Here is a 23113-nt window from a genome sequence, read left to right as displayed (position 1 = left end):
GCTAGCTAAACAGTCTCCATTGGAGTGGGCTAATGCATGAAATGTAGAGACCAAGAAATCCCTGGGCACCACTCACCAGTATTCCAGTGTGGGAGGAAAATGAGAAGCAGCATGGTTTCCAAGGAATATAATCACAGGAGAAAATATCACTGAATGTGCTAGACTAAAGGAATTGTATTGGGACAGTTGAAAAAAAAATAAATCAAACCTTCAGAAAAAGAGGCAGCATTGTCCCAAAAACTGTTTGTTTAGGAAAATGACCATTTGGGATTTTCAAAAGCTTTGGTTTTCAAGAATCCTCAAAGATTTTTATGCTCCTTTGTCTCACTGATTTTTTTTTTTTTTTACAATTCACAATTCCTTTTAGATTTTAACAATTATTTAACATTTCATTTTTAAAAATCAGTTTAGGGGCCTTAATGCTCCCAAATATGTGTTAATATGATCTAAAAGACAGTAGCTTTTCACTAGGTAAGAACTTGAGTACTCTATTTCTTAGAAATTAGCTAGTAAGCACATATGAGGTTCAAGATTTTGAAATTACTGTACTTTCTGGGACATTTAGTTATTGACTTCAAAAGAAGTCAAACCGCCTCTATATCTGAAAATCTTAACTTTAGTGAATAAACCTTTTAACCAAGGATAGATTTCATTTGTGAACCCTTTTACCATTGAGAGCAGTTGTGACATTCAGGGCTTAGTTTTGCCTATATTCCTCATTCATTCAACTTCCTTACTACTTTGAAAGGAAAGTTTACAGTTTTTTTACTCTCCATAAATTGTTTTCTTTCAGAATGCAATCTTACTTAAAAGCTGAATAGAAACAATTTTTCAAATAGATGCACTTTGCATAGTTTTCAACATCTTTGTATCTCACGACCTTGGGGAGTTATTCAGAGTTCTGTGCTGTTTTTGTAAATGGTTCCTCCCCTCCAAAAATCAACATTACTGTGGAATTTAATTGTTGTCTCTTTATTTAGTAAAGTCAGTATATGTATCTCTGTTTACATTCATGTGTCAGCATGCTATTCCTTTATAATAGTTTCCACTTTCTTCTTAAAGTTTGTAAAACTTCTTTTTAAACTGCTGACAGAAGTAACATGGTGAAGACTATCTCTGACATTAAAGAATCATTTTCCAGACTAGCAATGAGTAAATTTCAGTCCAAAAGAAGGTATGCACAGGAATATAAAGTACTTCTATCTAGACAGGGGGCAAAATCCTCATATAGCTTTTGCATAGCACTAACTCAAAGGATGTGCACATCTGGGACATGACTTGAGGCTCACCCTGAGTTTTGCAAAAATTATCTAAAGCCTTACAAAAATAAATGGTATTCCTTGGTATTTCTGTCTGGAAGAAGTCAAAAATCCCCTTTTTGCATGACTACAGCAGATCAGTTCAAACTGCAAGCACTGGTCTAGGTATACTGAAACTTGGAGGGGCTGTAGGAGGGAGGATAGAAAGGTCAGACAGTTTTCTACAGATCCTTCCTCATTTGCAACATGCTGAAGCCAGTTCTTGGCAAAACTTTTATTCTGTCACCATTGAAGAAAAAGTATCAGCCACAAGAGCCTTGTAGTGTCCTTTTGGGTTGAGCTGAGTCCAGCCTGGAAAACAAGTTGGTTTTTATTTCTAGTGATTTTTATATATCAAGTTAGAAATGGACGTGAAAAACAGACCTTACAATTTTAAATATTTCAAATATATAATTTTCATTAGGTTTCAAATTGCATTTGGTTAAATTCAGCAATATAGTATTAAATATGGATTTTTTTTCTTGACTGATTGACCTTTAGATCTGTTGATAAGTAAGAAGAAAAATAGGCCTTGTTAGTTTTTCCTTCCCTCTTTGATTTCTATTGATTTATCAGAACTCACTAGGGATTGAAAGACAAGAAAATGAAGATAAGGTTAAAGAAAGGTTAAGCATAGCATCAAAGCCCTTTTCACAGGCAAAAAGGTTTTATGATCTTTAAAATCTCAGCTGCATACTCTGTACATAATAATAACTATAATTAAGTGATTGTCTCCCCTTCAAAAAAAAGTTGAAAATGACACAGAAGAATGGTAAATTGTTAATTAATGATATGCTGTTTTGTTTCCCTTCTGATTACACCTCCTGCTGGGCATGACTGGTCTATTTGCTTCTAATCTCTGCTGTGAATTCATTCAATTCCACGCCTTTCCGCTATCATGTTTTCACCCTTCCTGACTTTCACAGCTACCATATGGTTACAGAGCCACTCTAGGTTCACTTGGTGATTTCATGGTGTCAGTGTTCACTGTCAGGGGAAAAGATGACAGTGATATCCAGTAGGCATGCTTGGATCTGGTTGTCCTGCCATGGAAATACCTAAAATTGCCATGAAAATGATAAACTTGTGATAAAGGGTGTTTCAAAATGAGGATATGGAAAAGTTCATCATGACCATGAAAAATGTATTACCTTAGCTAAAGAAAGAGTTATTTTATCCTCAAACTTGTCTTTTTCACGAGGGACCTGTGTAATATGGGTAGTTTGAAAGTAGTAGCTGGAAGGAATAATGCTTTTTAATTCCATTTTAACAGTATAGGGTAGGTTATCTCATTTCACATACAGATGTAGAGCACAGTCCTAAAAATGCATTTTTAGCATTTTTGATTCAGAGTGATTTCATGGACAAGCTGTAAATTAATGTCAGAAAGATATGTGTTGTACTTTGATCCCTGGTTCTTTTCTCTGGGTCTCATTTCAATGTCATTATTATTATTACACTCTCTTCCAGCTGGCAGGTATTTAACTTGACCTGCTCCTTAGAATTTAGACAATCTCTCTTTCCCCACCCGCTCTGTCTCCTCTGTGGCACTTCTAGCTGGCTGAGGAGGGACACACTGGGATGAGTTTCATCTCCAGCTAGGCTGTGTATGTGCCATTTATGGGCTGAAGTATCACAGGTCAATTTTTAGTTCAGTTGTTCACTGTGAAATGTGTGGGGGTCAAGGTAGGAGGGAATGACCTCGTTTATTTTCTCCCTTAGCTGTTGCCCTTTGCCAGTACCAGTTACAAAGGTGGCCAAAGCAGAAAGGCATTTCTGTCTTTCCTGTAAAATATACTGTTTTTTGAGGACCTGCTCAGAAAAAAAGAGTAAAAAAAACATAAGAAAATGGCAACAAACCATAAGAAAATGGCAACAACAACAACAACAACAACAAAATCAAAACACCAACAACAAATCCCAAACCAAAAACCCAAAACAAAACGGAAAAGCCCATTAAACGAACCAAAGTAAAACCCACATAATTTCTATAGGAAAAATTGAAGGGACCTAAGGACTTTCTGAACCAAAAGTGACTGAGCTGGACTCTTTAGCTCCCAGAGTCACATAAACCCAGTAGGTTGGAAGGTCTCCAAACCAAATTCCTGTTCTAAACAGGGCAATTTCACAGTTAGGTAGGTTTTCTGAGGCTGCATACTCCTGCCTGCCAGGGTAGGTACACTGGCTGTCGCTGTTCCAGCCTAAGAATTCAAACACATTTTTGCAAAGCACACCAGCAGTCTGCAGATACAGCTCATTTGCAAGAGGTTACAATTAAGCTCTGCAGTGAGAAATTGGGTCTAAGCTCTATTTTCAATGACAATACGTTGCATATGGCTAGTTGTTTTGTAATTTACTCATTATCCCTATTAGTGAAATATGAACATATGACAGCTTTCTCTGACTTGCCATGACTGGAAAATTGGGGAATATTGCTTACAATTATGTCCTCCTGCAGATGGAGAACTGTACTCTGGCACAGCAGCAGACTTCATGGGCAGGGACTTTGCCATTTTCCGAACTCTGGGGCATCACCATCCCATCAGAACAGAGCAGCACGACTCCCGGTGGCTAAATGGTATGTAAAATGTACATTTCTCTGGTTACACTCATCCAGCCATTTAAGACTAGCACACAGCTCTGTTCCAGCAACATCTGTGACATATACACTCCTCTTTTATTTGGGGCGGAATTCTGTCTTAAACCAGTTAAACTAATCAACAGTGATTTATAAAGAAGCATTTTTTGGTTTAATTACACTAAGATTTGTGGAGTGTGATTAAATTTAAAACATACACAAATACTATAAGCAGCATAGTCATGCAAGTTGGACAGAAGCTCAAGGCATCAGCCACACATGAACACAAAGTAGCTCCAGAGCCTTGGGCAGGATTGTGCTTTGTACAAAGTTTAATTTTTGCTGGATTGAAGGGGACACTGGCCACATCCAGCCTAAAGTCAACCACCAGAACTTCATGAGCCAGCCAGAGTTGTCAGAAGTTTGGAAAAAGGGAAAAGGGTCCTGGGGATTCCAAGTGATTTGGTTTCAAAATATCCAATAGTTTAGCAAGGCACAATAGCTTGCATTATTGTATGGATATTAGTAATCAAGCCTGTGGTTGTTTATTTGCATGTCTGAGGAGGGAAAGATAGTTTCAGAGGAAATTTGATTTTGCCTTCATGTACCAATATACTTTAGAATGCATCTGAGTACTCTATCCAAGTTCTACTGAAGTCAAATTTACAATAGCTCAAATGGAATTACACTTGGCTTTAGCTATACAAGGATATGAGCAGTTTGGAAATGGGAATTCTTTGTCTGAAAAAGCTGACATTTGAATTAAGTAATACTAGCTGTAGTTGCTGAGTTAATTTAAATTTTAATTTTTTAAGTGTTAACTAGCTCTTCTTTGGCTGCACATACTGCTTGCACCTGCAGTCCTGTTTTTGAATTCACAAATTATTTTATTCTTAGACATTTTTTGCTCCTAGCCGTATTATTTATGTCTCTGCTGAGGTTCAGGCTTTTTTATGTGGTTTTACAATTTAGTGCAAACTGTTCACACACATTTTAATGTGTAAGAGCAGAGTATGTTTTAAAACACAGTTTGTTATTAGTTAGTCAAGACCTTCTAGTTTCAAACTGGATATCACATTAGCTGTATATACACTCCATAACAACATCAGCCCCGACTCATAATTAAAACCACAAGATGCTCTTGCAAGTTGAATTAACTCTCTATGTAACATACACTGGATACATGTATCAGATAAGTGTGTATATGACAAGTATGGAGCTGTATTTTAATATGACAAGTTTATGAATCTGCTGCATATCCTGTTAAATTTAGTTTTGCTGCAATTCATGTGGACAGCTATCTGTCTGGAGAACAGATTCAGGTCTACAGCATTTCAGTTCTACAATCTGTGTTTATCCAGTAACGCAAAAATTGTATTCATTGACTTATTTTATTATGACAGTAAACAAGATTTCTGCTCTTCAGGAAACAGTAAAGTACAAGGGTTATACACATACCCATCTATCTTGATACCTGGTAGAGCAATAAAGTGTTAAAGATGACCAGCATCAACTTTAGTTATGATAGTCATGATGACATTTTAAACCAAGTCATGCAAGCAAAATCTGCTTTTGTGCAGTAGATTTGCACAATGACAGCTGAGTCAGGAGGATTTATGCAGTGGGAAAATGCAACCATTGTCCACAGGCCCTCTACTTCACTGCTGAAATTGTGTCATTCCGTTGTGGATTCGGTTATCAGTCTTTCAGCACTACATGTGAGAAGTGCTTTTCTCAAATTAGCACTAAGGTTACATATGACAGTGCAGAAACCACAACTGCTTTGTGCTCAAGGTGGGGAGCTGATGAACCTCAAACTTTCTTGAATTTAAGTATTTTACAAAATGAGCATAAAAGTAGAAAGACAGCATTTCTTGTATCCCAGGGTGAAGGTGATTTCCAACTCTTAAGTTCTTGCACTTCTTGTATGGAAAGTTTCAAACTTAATTTGGAACAAGATAAGAATCAAATTGAAACCTTTAGAAATTATTCTCATAACTCAAAACCATAATTTAATAGAGAACGATCCAATCCTTAAGTACATTTTTGAAATCCCTCTCTCCACTGCAACTTAATACATTTACCTTCCTAATATGGAAAGATTGGCCTAAAATCTGCACTACAGCATTCCTATTAGAGGCTCTGAGGCTTTACTGTTAATTTCCCAGTGATAAGATCCTGGCAGCCTTTCCACACAGCTCTCCTAATTTCAGCATCTAACATGGAAATCCAAAAATGATAATAGTTTGGGTTTGAAACTCTGCAGGCATGCCGGTCCTTTGATTATTGTTTTTAATTTGTCATTTTTCTTTTTAGAATATAATTGCAAAAGAAGGTCTGTGTTTGCACGTTGTTAAAGTGGATATGCTTTTAGTGAAACAAGCTCTCATTGAAGATTGAGGTGTTCACTGCTTTCTTAAAGATCTATACAAACTATTTTTAAGAAGTTTTAACTTTGCAGACCTTATTAAGTTTTTTAGCAAATACATGGTGTATTACACTACATCTGTGTAGTGGTGGGTTTGCTTTCCTAGTTGCTTTTTACAGTGTGCTAAGCCTCAGGTAAAAAAAAAACCAGTATTCTAAGGGGCATATACTGAAAGCTGCAGAGCAAGAGTTCTGGTCAAACTTAGAGACAAATTCCCATCTCTGTAGAGTTTAATAGTTAGGTGGTGAGACATCCAGTTCTAAGTCCTTGCTGGTGTTTACTTCAGTCAGAGCAGGAGCTAAACTGCTTTTTCCATACTGAGGCTAAGGTCAGAGCTGACAGGGTGCAGAAAACAAAGCTGCTTGGTACCAAAAATGGAGAGGAGAAGACAGTTGCACGTGAAGAGCTTGCAGACTTTTCCCAGAAACTGTCTTGCCCTGAACTGGCAGAAAAGTAGAACAATGTTACACAGAGTGATTAAGTTTTTGAGATTTCAGCAGAACCCAGAGTTACTACAGACATCACACAGTCACATTCTGGAGATGCTCAACCTTCTTACAGAAACTGTATGTTTTGGGGAAGAGAACTGTGCCCAGCCCAAGGGAAGGTGCTGACCAGCAGCTCTTAAAGAATTCTTGAGTCTCTTAGAGATATTAAATACTCACAGGCTTCTAAAGCTTTCATTTTGTATAAATAATTAAACAGTCACCAAGCCAAATAAAACAAGGGAGACTGATTCTATAGCCATGTAGTCAGGGCATTCATCTAGAAGCAAGGGAACTATACATCAGTCACTGTAGCAGTGTATACTTAATTATTGATAGGGAGTTGGCCAGATGTGACAAGGAAGCATTTGCAAAAACACAGTAAAATAAGATGGTGCTCAGGGAAGTCATCTTGGACATGAAAAGCTGCAGTTCAGTGCCCCAGACTAAATCATGTGCTTTGTTATAAGCCATGTTCATTCACGCATCGAACATTACTGGTTCCTCTGGTACGTGCATAGAGTTTTCTCTGCACAAAAGAAGCTTTGGCAATCCTACTCAGTCCCAGTGAAGGTCAAGAATTGTTTTGAACTGTCAGAAAAAAAAAAAATCTGAAGTTGGAAAAAATCTTCTGTACAGCTTTACTATAAGGAACAATGGCCTTGATGTTACACATGAACCTTACAAAGTCTTGCCTGTTGGCAAGTACACAATTCCCTTTAAATGTGCCATTGCCTCTCATAGTTCAGAGGCAGAAAGTTATTTTGAAGAAGCGTGGTTCCATGAACTGCTGCAGAAGTTAAAAAAAAAGATGAGTAGAGGCCTGAGCAGGTGGGAGCAGCAGGCAGTGTTTGCTGTACACCATCCCCACGCCTTTGTGCAAGGGCTGAGGGCATGGCTGGAGGCAAGAAGGCAGAACTGGCAGTGCAGTCTACCAGAGCAAATGCTGAGCAATGCAAAGGCAATGCACCCAAGGCAGTTTTCAAGCTGAAGATTAGAGGAGTGGAAGGAGAGAGCTTAAAGCTGCTCTCATCTTCTCTGACTTAAGCACAGGGGATCTGGCTTTAAATTGTTAACATTTTGTAAAATGAATAACCATAAACATTTATTTTAAAAGCAGAGCAGGATTGGACTCAGCAAAATCTGAAAGGAAATGAAATCACAAAAGCTGCATTAAGATAGTATTATGAATCTGGTTTACACCCCAGAAATACTGGCCTCACTCACCCTCTTTACTAGACCTGGGGTTAAGAGAGATTGTCAGTCTGGATTTCCAGACTTGGCTTGGAATTTTCTTGCTTTTTATGGGTTTAAACCACTCCATGATATTATTTTAGCATACTTTCCATGGCTTAACTTTAAAGTGGAGCAGTAACTGTGCTTAGTTCCCTGAGGTTATTGTCCTTGCTAATCTTTACTTTACAGTTACATAAACAGCTGAGAGTTATAGAAGCTGAGCGACTGTTCAATAAAAAAGAAAATGCCCTCCTAAATTTAACAGGGTCCAAGGCAGGAAACATGGATACTCTCCTGGCATTCCAAGAACTGTGGACATCACTTTGTATAGTTTCAATTTCAGACACTTTGTTGAATGTCCCAGCATTGGCATTACACACACGTGATCTTGAGTATATATGTATTGCACAGTAGACTAATGTACGGCAACAGAAAGAAAAGATTGCAGATAGTTTACAGGATTTTTACCTCTCTAATAAAATGCATTAGATGTGTCAAAATGTTAGAAATTAAATTCTCTTGGTGAGACTTGGGTGTGTACATATTCTGATCCTTGAACCTATAATTAGTCTTTGGTCAACCACACCAAACCCTTTTCCTAGCTATACATAACCACTGATGGCCCCCACTGCTGTGCCACTCCCTTGTTTCTAAATGCCTTTCTAGCTTCCCTTTTTCCAGCTCACCTCCTACATATTCTCAATATAGGTATACACCATGCAGTAAATTACAGGTATCAGCTGTGGAAAGGGGCCACAGAACCCAGCCATCCTGGTACCTGGGGTTGTTTCATGAAATACATCTAAGATATTATTGGAGGAAGGAGGTGAGGGATGCTACAAATACAATAAATCTCCATCAAGAAAAGAGCTGTTTAAACAAAGGATATTACAAAAAAAAACCCCAAAATTACCAACCCAAATCTGTGAACTTCATATGAATTTATTTAGTCTTCAGATTAGAAGTCTTAAACTATGATGAGAATGAAATTAGAAAAAGCTGTTCAATAGAAGCAGTCATTGAGGCAGCCTAGCTGGTTTTCAGAGGAACTCAGGTAACATTTTGTGTTGTTATAGAGCACAGTTGCCTGACATCCCAAGAGACAACAGTGAGTAGACTGAGAAGTCTCTTCCAGGTCTGCATTACCCATGAAGTTACAAGGACATATTTAAACAACCTTATGCGTGAAAACACTGAGTGAATTTTTTTGTGTTTGTCATTTTTTTGTTGTTGTTCTTTTGCTGTTAATTTTCCTGTGAAAGGATCTCTTGCATTTAAAATAGGCATTTCTATATTTGAACAGCTGATACGTCCTGTCATGCAGGCTGTAGTGTGGACTGAGTTCCACACTTTCCCACCACGGCTTACAGAAGCATGAGCAACTCCGACCCTTGTGGAACAAAACATGTCCATATATGCAAGTCTCATTTCTCACTCAATAAGTCTTCCCACCCCCCATTCCCACTATCTTCATTGCTAAGAATAGTAATAAATAATTTCACAGTGATAAATTCCATGTGTGACAAATGCTAATGTCACCTAAAACAGTGCTAGGAAGTGCTCAGAAACTATGGTGATGGTGGCATAATACTGTGAACAGAATGGCACACAAACTCAATTTACAAGGTTTGTTGGTTTTTTTCTCCTTAAGTCTGTAGATCCATATTTGAGAGACTGAGTATGAATTTTAAGTTGTTTTTCTCATTGCAATCTAACAGGCTTTATCTATATACATATTTTGTTACAACCAATTCTTTTTTTCTTGGAAGAAACGAAGAATTTCTGAAATCAGAAAATAAAGGGCTCTTTCTTATTGTTATTACTCGACATTTATCCTGTCCCTAATCTGAAATGGTTACAGGTCAGGAAGCCAAAGTCCCTGTTGAAAACTTTACCAGAAGATACTCATGTATTTCGACCAGTTGATTCAGTCAAACCTGTCTGAAAACTGTTCTGTGTGTCTTTATACAAAGTAAGAGGAACATTTGGTTCAGAAATCAAAGACCAAGTAGCAATTAGAATGTGCTTAACAGTTTCTCTGGATGTGAGAAAGGTCATGAAGATGGTAGATGGAGACAATCAGAAACAATAAAATCTTCCCGTCAAGTGGCCTAAATGAAATTATTTGAAATTATTCTAGAAAAAAGATCTTCTTTTTCATTCTCTATCCCTCCTATGGCGCCTAGGATTAGGTCATTTACTTCATTAAATATCAGTGCTGTGGATAATATTTTGTTCTGTTTAGGTTGAAAAGATGGTAAAAGTAGCCAAAGGGCAAGTTTTGAGGTTGGAGTGGAAAAAGCGGATAGGAAAGATGAAGCAGCAGAGAACATTCTCCTGGTCTGACTGCACATTTTGAAAACTTCCTGACACTGTAGAGAATATGACCTGGAGCAGGAAGACTTGCATCAGTAAACACATTGGTCAGAGCTGTAGCCACAGTATTCTCCAGGAAGTTAGGATACAAGTTAGTCCAGGAACCTGACTTAAGATATGTGTATATTACATGGTTAACCATGGGCTCATTTATGGGTTTTAATAGGTCAACCTTACTATCCACACCAAAAAAATGTAGTAGCTGGGAGTGTAGATAAGAAGCCATGCTTTGCTGCAATTCATTCATTCTGTGATTCTCTTTATAGTGCATATAAGATCAAAAATAATGGTAGAGCTTAGAATTCTTTGTTCACTGTTTCCACTGGAGACCAGAGAAGTTTCTCTGCTGCATAAAGTACAATTTCAGAAAAGAAGTTCATAGTTCTCAAAACAAGTAGTGTGGGTGGGATATGACCCCAGTCCCAAGCAGATCACTGCAGCAAAGTCTTTCTAAAAAGAGACTTGCCAGTGATGGACAGTTTGAGATCTGCACTCACTTTTGTGCTCTGAGTTGGTCTATTGGTGATCTGCCTTAAAATTGTTAAATTTTAAGGTTTTGATTTCAATTGTGAATTGAAAGGTCAACATATCAACACATATCAATAATATAGCAACCCAGTAAATCCTGATGAGTCTCATGTTGGGGTGAGATCTGAAAGTGCAACTGTTCCCATTACCTTCTCTGGAAGGCAGTTGGATGAAAGAGCCAGAACAAGCTCTGGGGAGATTCTGGATGTGGATAAATCAATGTACTGGGTAGAACTGGTGATCACATTGAGGTGTTCAGATTCAAATTTGATGATGCAGGTGAGTTGATTTCTATAGTCATCCTTTAGAAAAATAAATCCAAGTCTCATCTGCTTCTTTCAGCAGCAGGAATTCTGTAGAAATCCATCTGCATGAGCACACTCCAGGAATACATTCAGTTGGAGGAGTAGGGCTCTGTGTCCTTCTCACATTGATTAAAAATACCTGCAATTTTCCAATTATCAATAGTGCCAGTGATATTCTATCTCCTCTAAAGAGTGTTTTTTTCTTTCTTTTTTTTTTATTTTAAGATGGAATATTTTCTTATATGGATTTATTTCAGTGGATAACTTATAGAGTTGGCAATGGATGGCTTTGTAAAGTGATGGTCTGCCTACTTAAGGTGACAAACTTAGTATGTTATTCAAGCAGTGGCAATAACCTCGACTTGAAAGCTTTTTATACTACTTTCAGTTAATGTATGATTAAAAAGATAATTTCTATCTATCTATTTATCTATCTATCTATCTATCTATCTATCTATCTATCTATCTATCTGTTACCCACATGCATCACTTCATAGAAGGGCTCTCCCTTTTCCCTGGAGATAAATCTCAGTGGGAAAAAAAGAGTCATTTGTTCAGAAAATGTGTAGTGTTCAGGTTCTAAGTTTTCATTTTGCTTTGCTTTTGGTACAGAACCCACTTTAAATTACACAACACCAGTTTCTTTGTAGTTATCGTTTTTGCAGAGATCCAAATCAGCTTAAGCAAAAGGGAAATTCAGATTAGGTGGCCAGATTCCAAAGACAAAGCCTCTGTGTTACAGACCTTGCAAATTCAAGTAGGTTTCCCATGATCTCTGTGAGAGCTCATCACAGCTCTGATGCTTGAAAACCAGTGACTTTTAACTACCAAATTGTGCCTCCTTTCTTGTTCACAAAAGTCACTAACAAGTTTTTCAGACAAGTTAAGCAGAAATCTGTTTGTAGGAGTCACACAGCAGAATACTAATTGATTTAAACAAAGGAGGAGTGGGTCTGTTACAGCCCCCTTTATTGGGATATGACATACATCCGAATTTTCCTTTTGCATTCTTGTATTGTTTTGTGGTTTTTTCCTTCTGCTCTAGCCATCAATTTAATGAGTGTTGACCCTGTCAATACCAATTTCCTCTTCTCAGGCCACCACGTTCAGAGTTTGGTGGGCATTCAATAGAGATTTACTGTTGACTGGGTAATTTGAGTTCATGTGTGTGGTGAAAAATTAGTGAGGAGAATTACCCAGAAAAGTGGATGCCATGACAATGCATGTCACCATGGTGTGACCAGCTCTGCTGACATAGGTTTCAAAAGCTCTCCCCCTGTGAAAATGGGGCCTGTTTGCAAATTAATTAGTTTCTGGCAGCAGCTTGATTGTTGACCCAAAGTTTGTAGAGTGGAAAAACAATCAGATTAGTGTGTTCAGTATAAAGGCCCAGCGCGGCGCTCGAGTGCAGTTTGCCAAACTGCTGAAGTCGTGAATGGAGTGAAACAAATTCTTCTTTGAGAAGCCAAGGCAAAGGTTAAGTGTGATGTGACTGGAGCACGCTGGCCATGGGGCGGTGGGGAGAGAATTAAAGGTTTCAGCCACACTAAAATAGAGAGTGCTGAGCGAGTTGCATTGAATTTAATGAAATTCACAGCTCCAGACGCAAAAGTGTTTGGCAATGTTTTAGTCTGTGTTAAAGGGAGAAATAAGATGGCTTTGTTTTAAGAAGTTTTCTTTGTACATCCATGTGGGACATCAGGGACTGAGCCTCTAAAGGGTATTAGAGAGACTTCCTGAGCCTGCACGCTGTTTCTAAGCACCTGCAGGCTGAGGTTTGTACCAGTACCTCCCACTCCCCACCACACACTAACTCACTTTTTCTCCAATGATTCAATCCAAGCTTCCCATTCATCACCTCCAACATTTGGACAGGGTTATTCTTTTAAGTGATGCTCATGCAGGGGGTCATGGACAAATATATTGGAAATCCATGCTTATGAATAAATGATTGGTTAAGCCTTGTTGTCAAGGTAGTGAGTCAAAAGATAGATACTAAAAATACAAGACCGGATCTGTAGCTGATAATACATGACAATGACATCTATGCAGCCAAGATCTGATTTCTGATCTCATTTTTGTGCCCATTTCATTGTCACTCTTCATTCCTTTAATGGCTATTCTTTTTTTATATCCTTGCCCTTCATCATCCATTTTTGTCATTCAGTGTTGCTATCACCCTTGTAGTATTTTCTTTATATGAAACAACTCCTATGCATATTTAAAACTGTTTTTTTCCCACTATGAAAAATAGAAAGAAAGAAAATACCAACTATTGTGAAGGAGCACATGTTCATGCAGTTGAGGTATCTTCTCTTGGACCAAAGTCTTAGTCCTGCTGGCCTGGATCAGAATGCCTGGCAGACCCAAGGGAATGGGCCTTGGGAAAATATGAAGGGCTCCACGCAGCCCACCACATAGCCCCCATCAATTAACTGAGATGCCCAGCAGAGTTAATGATGTGAGGACACGGCCCCTTGGTCTGTTCCCACCTCTTTTCCCCATTCCATAAAATTCCAGCTCTTAGCCTGCGACCTATGCAAACTCTGTGATTTGTTCTTGGTAATGGGGCTGAACCTGCCCCCTTCACAGGAACATTCCTGAACCGTGAATTGCTTGTCCCAAAAGGCATTTAGTGTTGCTTGCAATTAACACAACTGATTGCTCAAAGCCGGCACCTGAGGTGGCATGGAGCCAGCTGGAAGCATAATTGGCTCCTTAGCTGGAGAAACATCCACTTCAGAGTGGAGTCTGTGATGACGGAATTATTAGTTCAGAGGAAGCCAGGTATGTGAATACCTGTTCTATGCATTAAAGCCTCCACAGCACGAGACACAGATGAATTATCGCAGACTCAAAGCCTCCCTTTCTCTCTGTCTCCGGAACTTCCCCTTCTCTTTGTTCCTGAAATCGTGCACATTTCAGCCTGAATATTTGTAGGGCTGAGTAATTGCTTTTGTTCTTTGGGTTATTTAATTACAAATCTCAGTAGATGACAGGTCCTCTGCTCTAAAGGAAGACATCACATTTGCACAGTTACAGAATCCCAACACAAATGTGTGTGGCAAATCAGTGACTGCAGATTTATTCATGCCCTCTGGGACCTGCACTGCCTTTTCAGCTTAGCATGCAATATGATTTAAATTACAGCTTGTGCAGAGCTGTGCCTTGGGATTACACTCCATGTTTCCAACTGTTTATAGTTCAGTGAGCTTTAACCTCTGCGATTCTGAAAATTAAATAATGTCACGGCTGATATCAAACTGATGGCTGGTACTAGAATGCTAAACGCTGTGTAGTATTAAAAGCCTATTTTTACAACAAAGTGGACACATCAATGTATTTAAAACATTGATAGCACATTCAGGTAGTTCAAGAACACAATTCAAAAGTTACACTATCAAAGAATGGCAAAGCTAATATTAAACTCTATTATCAAGGATAGTGTTTCAACTCCTGTGTTTAACAGACTTGGGGCTGTGGACTTTACTAGAGCAGGACCGAGCCTAACGCAGGGCTTTGTGATGACACAAAGACTGTGTAAGATCAATAAATGTAGATAGAGCATCTGTTGTTAAATTCACATTTGTTAATTCCTTGCAGAATTTCCATTTTTTCTGAAATACTGTGATATATCAAATGTTACATCTTGAAGATGTGTTTGTGCTGTAACTGTAGACATCTTAACAATTCTGTAGGCTTTGAAGAGGAGCAGAGGAAACACCTAATTAGAAAGCTCTGTATTTAATGACATGTAATTTCCCTTCAGATTACATTCCTTTATTTGCAAGGGTTTAATTGATGCAAAAACATTGACATTTTTTCTCCATTTAGTTCTGCAAACCCATGTTTCCAGGATAGAAACTGTTCCAGTCCCGCTTGAGCCACTTCACCATGTTCCTCCCCAGGCTCTGTCAAGGCAACACTGCGAAACAAAAGGGTGAAACTGATGTCACCAACAACATCATTTAGGCCACAGAGCCTCATTCATGACTGTATTGTGTGGAAGGGGGAGCAGGAAGAGAAGAGGACAAATGGGAGAGACAAATGGAATCTTATTTTTCACTTGTAAAGGCAGCATGTTGGACTAAATAATAGAAAATAAAGAAGAATTCACTCAATTTCAGTTTTCAGATATGATGGACAGATCACAGACACAAAAAATGTTTGACAAATGGTTCCTCACTTGATGCCTTTAAATTTTGACAGTGGAATAGATCCTGCAACTCCCATTTTACTGCATTGCCAAGGTGATGCTTCTTTTTCCCCTGACCTTTAGAATGCCCAATACTACATATTTCAGGCTTCATTGTCCAGCTCTTGGTTATCAAAGTGGTGTCAGAAATATCCCATCTCTTTTTCTTGCATTGATTTCCATGGGCTTGTGTAAATTCATCTATTTTAAAAGGTGGCTGTTAAGTTTGATTTTTAAACATGTAGCTAAGTGCTTTTACATACTATATAGTTAAAAGAAAAAAAATAAAGTGTATAGTAACATTTAAGAGATCAAAGTATGAAGGTGATCACCAGCTAATAGCTGACAGAAGCAGTGAATGCCATAGATGATGTGCTGGTGTACAGATAACATGCAGTGTTGTTGAAATGTGATAACATTTCTTTGAGAATCTCTATATCAGTCTCAAATGTAGCAGTGTTGTCCAAAAAACTGTTAAGTGACCCACCAAAACTGAGGCTGATAAGCCTTTTTTTGCTCTATTTCCCTCTTCTCTGTATGACTGGTGTCTATAGGCTGAATGTTTCTGTTAATAAGGTGAGTTGCCTTTTGGTATTACCAGGGTAAATTACTTCTTTCAAAGGCAAGAGTTAAACTGTAAATCTTTGAGACCACCATTTACTGTACAGCATCCAGTAGAATTTGATGTTCCAGAGCACTTAGAGCTGCCACAAACACACTGAGTTAATGAGGAAAAATAGTTCCCTTTCTGATTTACTTTTAAAGTGATAAACTGGCCTGTGTTTTTGTTCCTAGATTATAGAAAGGAGTATTTTTAACATACCCTCCTATATATAAATTTAATTTCCTTTTGGCAGGCTTTAAAGATTTCTGTTCAGATAAGTACAGCAAGATTTGTAGAAGATTTTGTTAGAGAATTTGGTATAAGCGGATACAAGATAACCTTTTAGAGACAGCTTTTGTACAGATGATCATTCAGAAAAAAGCAGAAGAAAACTTACTTTGAAGACTGGTTTACATATTTTTCCCATTCACTGCACAGGTCTTATGAAATAGTTGCAAGCATTCGGTGATAATACATTGTATCTGTTAATAATGCCACATATCTGAGGATTGGTGTTTATTGATTTTTTTACTGCTGTTTGGGCAAAATCCAATATCCTTGTTAGTCAGGAGTGTTCTATTGATGTCAGTGACATTATTCATATTTCCTGAGCTCTATAGTAACATTTGCCACACCATAAAATTTGGTAGTCATGGGGCACAGCTCTCTTCAGCTACCCATGCCTTCAGTCTCTGTGTCCTGTTCTGTTTCTCTAAAGCAACTTCCAGTAAGGGCAGAAAAAAGCTCCATGGGAGAAGGTGCAAAACCTTGCTCTGTGGTATTTTATGTGGACTTGTGGATCATCAGCTTTTTCACAAGATGGTGTAAATGGGTTGTCATTATCAATACACAGTTCTGTTCCATGTTTGACATACTGTCAGCTTTAATATTTTGTGCCAGACCTGTTGGTAGAAGGCATTCTTTTAAAAAAATCAGTTTCCCATTTATTATAGGGCCCATATTTTTTACTGCTTTTCTTTTTTTTAATTACTTTTTATATACTTCTGTTAAACTTGCTGCCAATTCCTCTCGCTGTGATTTATGTATCACAAGCACATTCCCCCCTCACTGATTTTAAAAAACACAAACATTTTGAGTCTGAGAAATAAATTTTTCATTCTTAAAAGTCACAGAAATTGCATCAAATATTTTTAAATTATGCCAGTGAATAATAATAAAAATTAAAATTGTGAAAATAAAAAAAAAGTTTGCTTGTACAGAATTAAAGTCTAAGCCAATGAAAAGATGTTTGAGAACAAAAACTTTCTGACAGTGCAGGTACTGTTGCAAAACTTTTCTATCTGAAGCAACTTCACAGTTTTCATCTCACCTGTGCTATCAAATATTTTTTTTCTTTTTTAATGAACAGAACTAAGTTTCACATCAACAATACATGAGTACATTATTTCAGTTGTGTAAAACCCTGCTAATACCTGATGTTGACTGAAGCTAGATTAAGTTGGAAACACATCGTGCTCACATGACTGCTGAAAGAGGTTGTCATAACTGATGCTATCGCCCTGAATACCTCAGGTTGTGCTGAGGGGTTTTGCTTCCACTTACAGATGCCTTATTGCATTTTGTGTTGCTGTGCTATACTGACACATGAGCTAAAACCAGTCATTCATCCAGTCCTTTCCTCAGTTTTTGCTGCCATCCCTCATTAATCCTACTTTAATGGATTTTGTGTCAAGTTGCTTTACACTTGTAGCTGTAATAGTTCATTATACCAACAAAATGTTTCTTGTAGTTTGACAAAAGAACCTCAGTTCTTTAGCCAAATCTAAAGGATTTTACAAAGAAATTAAATTACAGGAGATTGGAAAGGTTAGGAGATTGCTGCAGGAGAGTTCTCTACTGGATGACTCCGTGGGAACTGGTGTGGGCTGATGATCATTTCCAAATGAATGAACATCCCTCACTGGGAGTTGAGACTATGGGAGAGGCCTGTCCAGTTTTTGATGTGACATCAGGGAGGAGATCTTTTTTTACAGCTACACAACCCCTTCCACACATTTCAAATTGAACCTGGCAGTACAAAATTTGGAGTTTTTCTTCCTGTTTTAAAAATAGATGATTTTTGACACAAAGGACATATTTTTTCACTTTTTAGGCAGAAAAAAGTAATATTTCTGTGGGCAAAGGGTTCTGGAGACAGGGTTGTGCACTTCATGGAGCTGACAGAGAAATATTAGGAATTTAGCTTTCAGGAGACAGAGGCTGACTATATGCATGTCAAGCCAGTGCTGTTCAGCTTTGCCAGTCTCTCCCATTTTCCCTACACTGGAATGTGTTTGCCATGATAATCCCCAGCTATTCCTCCCACTCAGCCAAGTATTTGCCTCCTGCAAAGTGCTGTGTGAGGAGTTTGGCTGCAGCATGTTCCCTCAGCCTTCAGCACACCTTCTCATGCCCTTAATTTCCAGGTGGCAAAGTGGAAGAATATTCCACCAAGACATAAACACACATCTCTCAGCATTCAGAAAGGCCTGAGAAAATCACATTAATGGAGAGGAACAGGTTTTGGTTTCTGACTTCTAGGATCATCTGCCATCAACTGCTTCAGCATCTCCAGGGACTTGTGCTCCACCTGTGAATCTTCAGAGCTTACAAAAGGCAGGCCTGTAGCATGGCTCTGTATGCCAAAAGTCTGTAACACCCCAAATCAGAAACATCTTTTGTCTTCAGTGCCTCCACGCTCCACTTCCTCCCCTAATACATCACGTCTTAGCAGAAAGACTCTGGTATTTAGTTCTTGTCACTCATCCAGAGCTCTAAAGATGTAGGTTACACAGTTAAGGCACAGGCTTTCTAGTGTTTTTATTTCCAAACATCAATGTCAAAAATTTCAGATAAATGACTGAGAGAGGAAGAAACAGGCTCTTAGCTGGAACTCCCATTACCTTTAAGAAATACAGAAAATTGAGATTAAAGTATTCCTAAATGGAGGCAATGTGCTGCAAGCCTCACTTTCTGTTCTGTGATAGATGCTAGTTTCCTCAGTTGCCCAATTACTCTCTTTGAGGGACAAGTAAATAAGTTTAAAATTAATTGTGTTGATAGATATACAACAACCTTGAAACACTGTCAGTAATGGAAAAGAGGTGTTAATTTTGCTTGTTGTTCTGTAAGGAGATAATAATCACCTCTTTTAAATTAAATAGGGTGGATAGATCATAAGCATTGTTTTGTGAGAAATCTAATTTATGTTGAGCATTAAGCTATAATTTTACTGAACTTTTATATTCACTTTTCTTCACCATATAATTAGTCTTTAACAAGGAATCAAAACTATTGTTGTCTCTTTAGAACAAAGAGTTCAGAGTCTGATAATTGCATCACAGATCAACATTTTCTCCCTTCTGTTTCCTGTGGGAGCCAAAATGGTATTCCCAAGATATGTTCATGCTGAATTATGGCTCTAAGGCAGAGGAGATGAGGGATTTTTGGGTGGTGGCACTGTCTTGGCAGGTACTCAGGGACTCATTTACAATACTCCAGAGGTGCTGAGCACCCAAACTGAGGTTGTGCTCCCCTTACCCTGCATCACTGCCAGCCCCCATGAGGGCACCCACAGCTCAGTCCCCAGCCTGGCCTTGCCAAGTTTGCACTTCTGCTGGCTGCCCCCAGCATGGAGCATGAATGCTTTAGGATGTTGCAACCCACTTTCCCTTTCTTGCTTTTGCCTCAAATACAGATCAGTAATTTAAATTCTATTTTGTTGTCTCTCACAATGAGAATGATGCAGGGATGACACTTATGGTCAAGCCACTGTAAAAGCCACAAGGGCTAGACTCCTGTTGCTGTATATGTAAGTGTAAATTTGAGATGCAGAAGAATTTACATGTGTAAAAATATGGTGTGTCTTTTTTAATTCATGTCTTTTGAGTGTTACATTCCTGCTGCAGCCATGTATTCAAATGACAGAAGAGTGATATGTTGTTGCTACTTTTAATACCTTTCATCTTTGAAAGTCTGTAATTCCTTTCTGTCACACAAGTCACCACTGAAGCATAGCAGTTGGAATCTGCAGAGGAAGGGTTTGTTGGTTTGAGGTTCTTTTTTTTTAATTATGAAAGATTTTGGAATAAAATATTTTTTTTAAAAAGCACACTATTGAAACTAAAAGAAACTTTAGTTAAACCTTACACTTATTAGTGTGTTTTAAAATCTGTCTAACAAAAATTGCCTTTACTAATCTTTGAAAAATTGATAAAAAATAGGATATCACTTCTAGGAAGGAGAAACTAGCTGACATAACTAATGCACTACTCCAAGATCATCTTGACTCAAAGATAAACCATTTGATGATTATCATCAGTCTTTCAAACTCTTTCTGATGGGAATTTCAATTGCAAAATCAGTGAGGGTCCATAGGGCTTCTTACCTTGTAATAGCTGCTGACAGCTTGATCATGCGTGGCCTGCATGCCACACATCCTCCTGACTTTGTAAACAGCATCTTTAAATGACATCTCTACTCTGTGGTCTGTCCTTTCTGTGTTAGCATCTGACAATAAGTTACCACAAAGCCCTCATATTAGCTCCATAATAGCCACAAGTTATCCCTTGTGCAAACAGCGTTCCTGCTTTTGAGGATGTGGTCTGATGCCATCCATGTATTGAGGAGCTTCACTAGAAACAGTGAATCCATGAGAGCTCTGCTGCGTTTGCCTGAATCAACAGCAGCAAGAGGAATGTGAAAGTAGAGGAATTTAGATGAAGGGACTTTGAAAGAGCACCACTAAAAGCTTTGGTGTTTTGTAAACTACATTCGAGTGTGTAAAACCACAAACCATCTTAGCTCTCTCATCACTACATATTAACAGCTTTGTCCTCTGGTGACCTTGCTGAGGCAGAAGCTCTGCTCTGCACATTTGTGACTGGAGATGCAAGTCTCTTCTCTGTGGGTAGTAGAGCTTCAGACTGAGAGCAAGTCCAGATTTTGTGAGGACAGTGTTTGGTTCTCTGTGCTGGGTCCCAGCGGACGGGTGCTGGACGTGGTTATGAAGCTTTGAGTAGCTGTCTATTTTTGTTGTTGTTAAATTTTTAATTTCATCTTCTCTAGCCTTCCTCTCCTTAGGGTCCCAGTCACCCCCCAGTACTTTTCATTAAATTATAGCAATTGCAGTTTTACTGAGCATAAAATTTCCCTAGTTTCCTAGAATTTTCTTGCTGCAAACTGATAAATTAATCATTTTGACCGTAGATATACAATAATAGGGGCATCCAGTTCAAACTCTTTACAAAGCATTTCCTAAGAGAACTGCCCTTTGGTTCTTGTCAAGCGATGAAGAGATGACCCCAGCTTCTGTTCCTTCAGCTTACTCAATCTTGACAGCTAAAGGTAATTTCTGTGCCTTCAAGTTTATAGATCTTCATCAAAATGCTAATACAATTCACTTAGAAAGCCAATTTCTGACTTTTATTGTTTCCTGCTCTTGGGTGTGGGTGTGTATTTGTGCAGTTATTGTTGCTAAAGAGTAACATTAGTTAAAGAACCGGAGCAGATCGATTTACCTTCGCTTTTCCTCAACCTGAAATGCTGAGACAGGCAAAACATGTTTCCATTACTTAAAAAAGCAAACAATGGCAAATAAATCATAAAGGCAGCTGGACCAAGGTGTCGTTTTCATAAAGAGCCAGATTTCTCAGAAAGGACAGTTTAATGGGCTGCTGCCAGTGAAATGTCTGCAGAGCTGGTAATTGCAGGAGGGCACACAAAGGTGTCATGTGGGATCTGAGGAGTAGCACCACAGCCAAGACAACTGGAAAAAGGAGACTGAAAAAGGTGTGGACTTTAATAATTTGCTTCTTAAAGGCTGATTGTTTTAAATAAAAATCTAAGTTTTTATTTTTAGCTTGTTCACTTTGGCTGCAAGATCAGAGAAGTGTTTTTAGCTGTAATTTTTTTTGATCGTGTTTGTGCTGTGGCTTTGTTTCTCCTTTGATCATGCTAAAACACGTTTCAGAAATGTTTGTTTGATGTGTGCTGTTTTTAAAAGCAGTCTTCTACATTGTCTGCCTGTGTTTTTTAAAAGCAATGAATCATTGCAAAATATTTGCTGTCAAATTATTTCTTAAATCCATTTTCTCAAAACAAACTTTCTGGACTCCTAACCAGTGGGAGACTGCTTTCAAACAAGAAAGTGTTGAACTGTTGTTACAGCATTTCTGAGGGCTGCATGGATTGGAGGCAGTTTTAGGGTTGCAGAATACTCTATAATTCATACTCAGAAATTTGAAGTCATTCCATCTACCCCCAATAGCTGCAGTACACTGACTTCTACAATTGTTACTGGTGGGTTTGGATCAAACTCCTACTTCCCATTCAGTAAAACTTGCTTGAAGTTCATTCTGGCATTTCTTTTGTGGCTGTGTTGTGCTGAATGTATGAAATAGGTCAACCCTGCCTGAATTATTTTAAACTTCCCATGGGGACCCCTTGATACCAAACCTGTTTAAATTTGCAGGGTAGGGCAGGGCAGTCTCTATACTTGAACATACACATTCATGGATGACATTCTTTCTTCTGCTGCATGGGTGAGCAATTAGGAGAGTCAAGGAGAAGTCCCTTATTCCCTCATCTGTGGATATCTCCCTTCCAGCCCTCAAAGAAGAGCAGTAAAAAAGTGCTGTGCAGTCCGTGGAGAGGGCTGTGTTGCGTGACTGCTGGCCATCTGGCTGATTGATTCATCAAGACCCTCAGCAGCCAGTAGTGAGCATGGTCTGAAGCCCTGGGGTTGAATGCAAGTGTGCATCAAGCCTCAGGCAAATCACACAGCCCCTGTGCTTGTGGAGCAATAAAGAACACACTACAGATCACTGGTTCTTAGCTTCATAAGCCATGAAATTATCAAGCACTTTTCTTTCCCTCTCCCCACACATGGTATTATGATGTTGTTTCTGTAACCACTACATTCATTCTAAACAGAAATTAATCTATTTCTATGTGCAACAGAACACATGTAGCCTGTTCTTCAGTTATTTGGTTCACTGTATAGACATAAGTCTGTTAAAAGGAAGAGGGGGGAAAAACCCAAGCACCACCAGGTAACAAGAGCAAGGGCCCTATAACATG

The 23113-nt window shown here is 38.5% G+C and overlaps 1 protein-coding gene across 2 annotated transcripts in view; it reads left to right on the top strand.

The window, feature by feature from the left end:
• Positions 1-23113, top strand: part of SEMA3A (semaphorin 3A) — a 244878-nt gene that overhangs the window by 180670 nt on the left and 41095 nt on the right. For both annotated transcript variants that reach the window (XM_059847452.1, XM_059847453.1), the window contains one exon: positions 3757-3876. In XM_059847452.1, coding sequence (XP_059703435.1) covers positions 3757-3876 — 120 coding nt within the window. The remainder of the gene's footprint in view (positions 1-3756; positions 3877-23113) is intronic.

Source organism: Haemorhous mexicanus, chromosome 5, assembly GCF_027477595.1.
Source record: "Haemorhous mexicanus isolate bHaeMex1 chromosome 5, bHaeMex1.pri, whole genome shotgun sequence".
Lineage (NCBI taxonomy): Eukaryota > Metazoa > Chordata > Aves > Passeriformes > Fringillidae > Haemorhous > Haemorhous mexicanus.
This window is presented reverse-complemented; position numbering and strand designations above follow the sequence as displayed.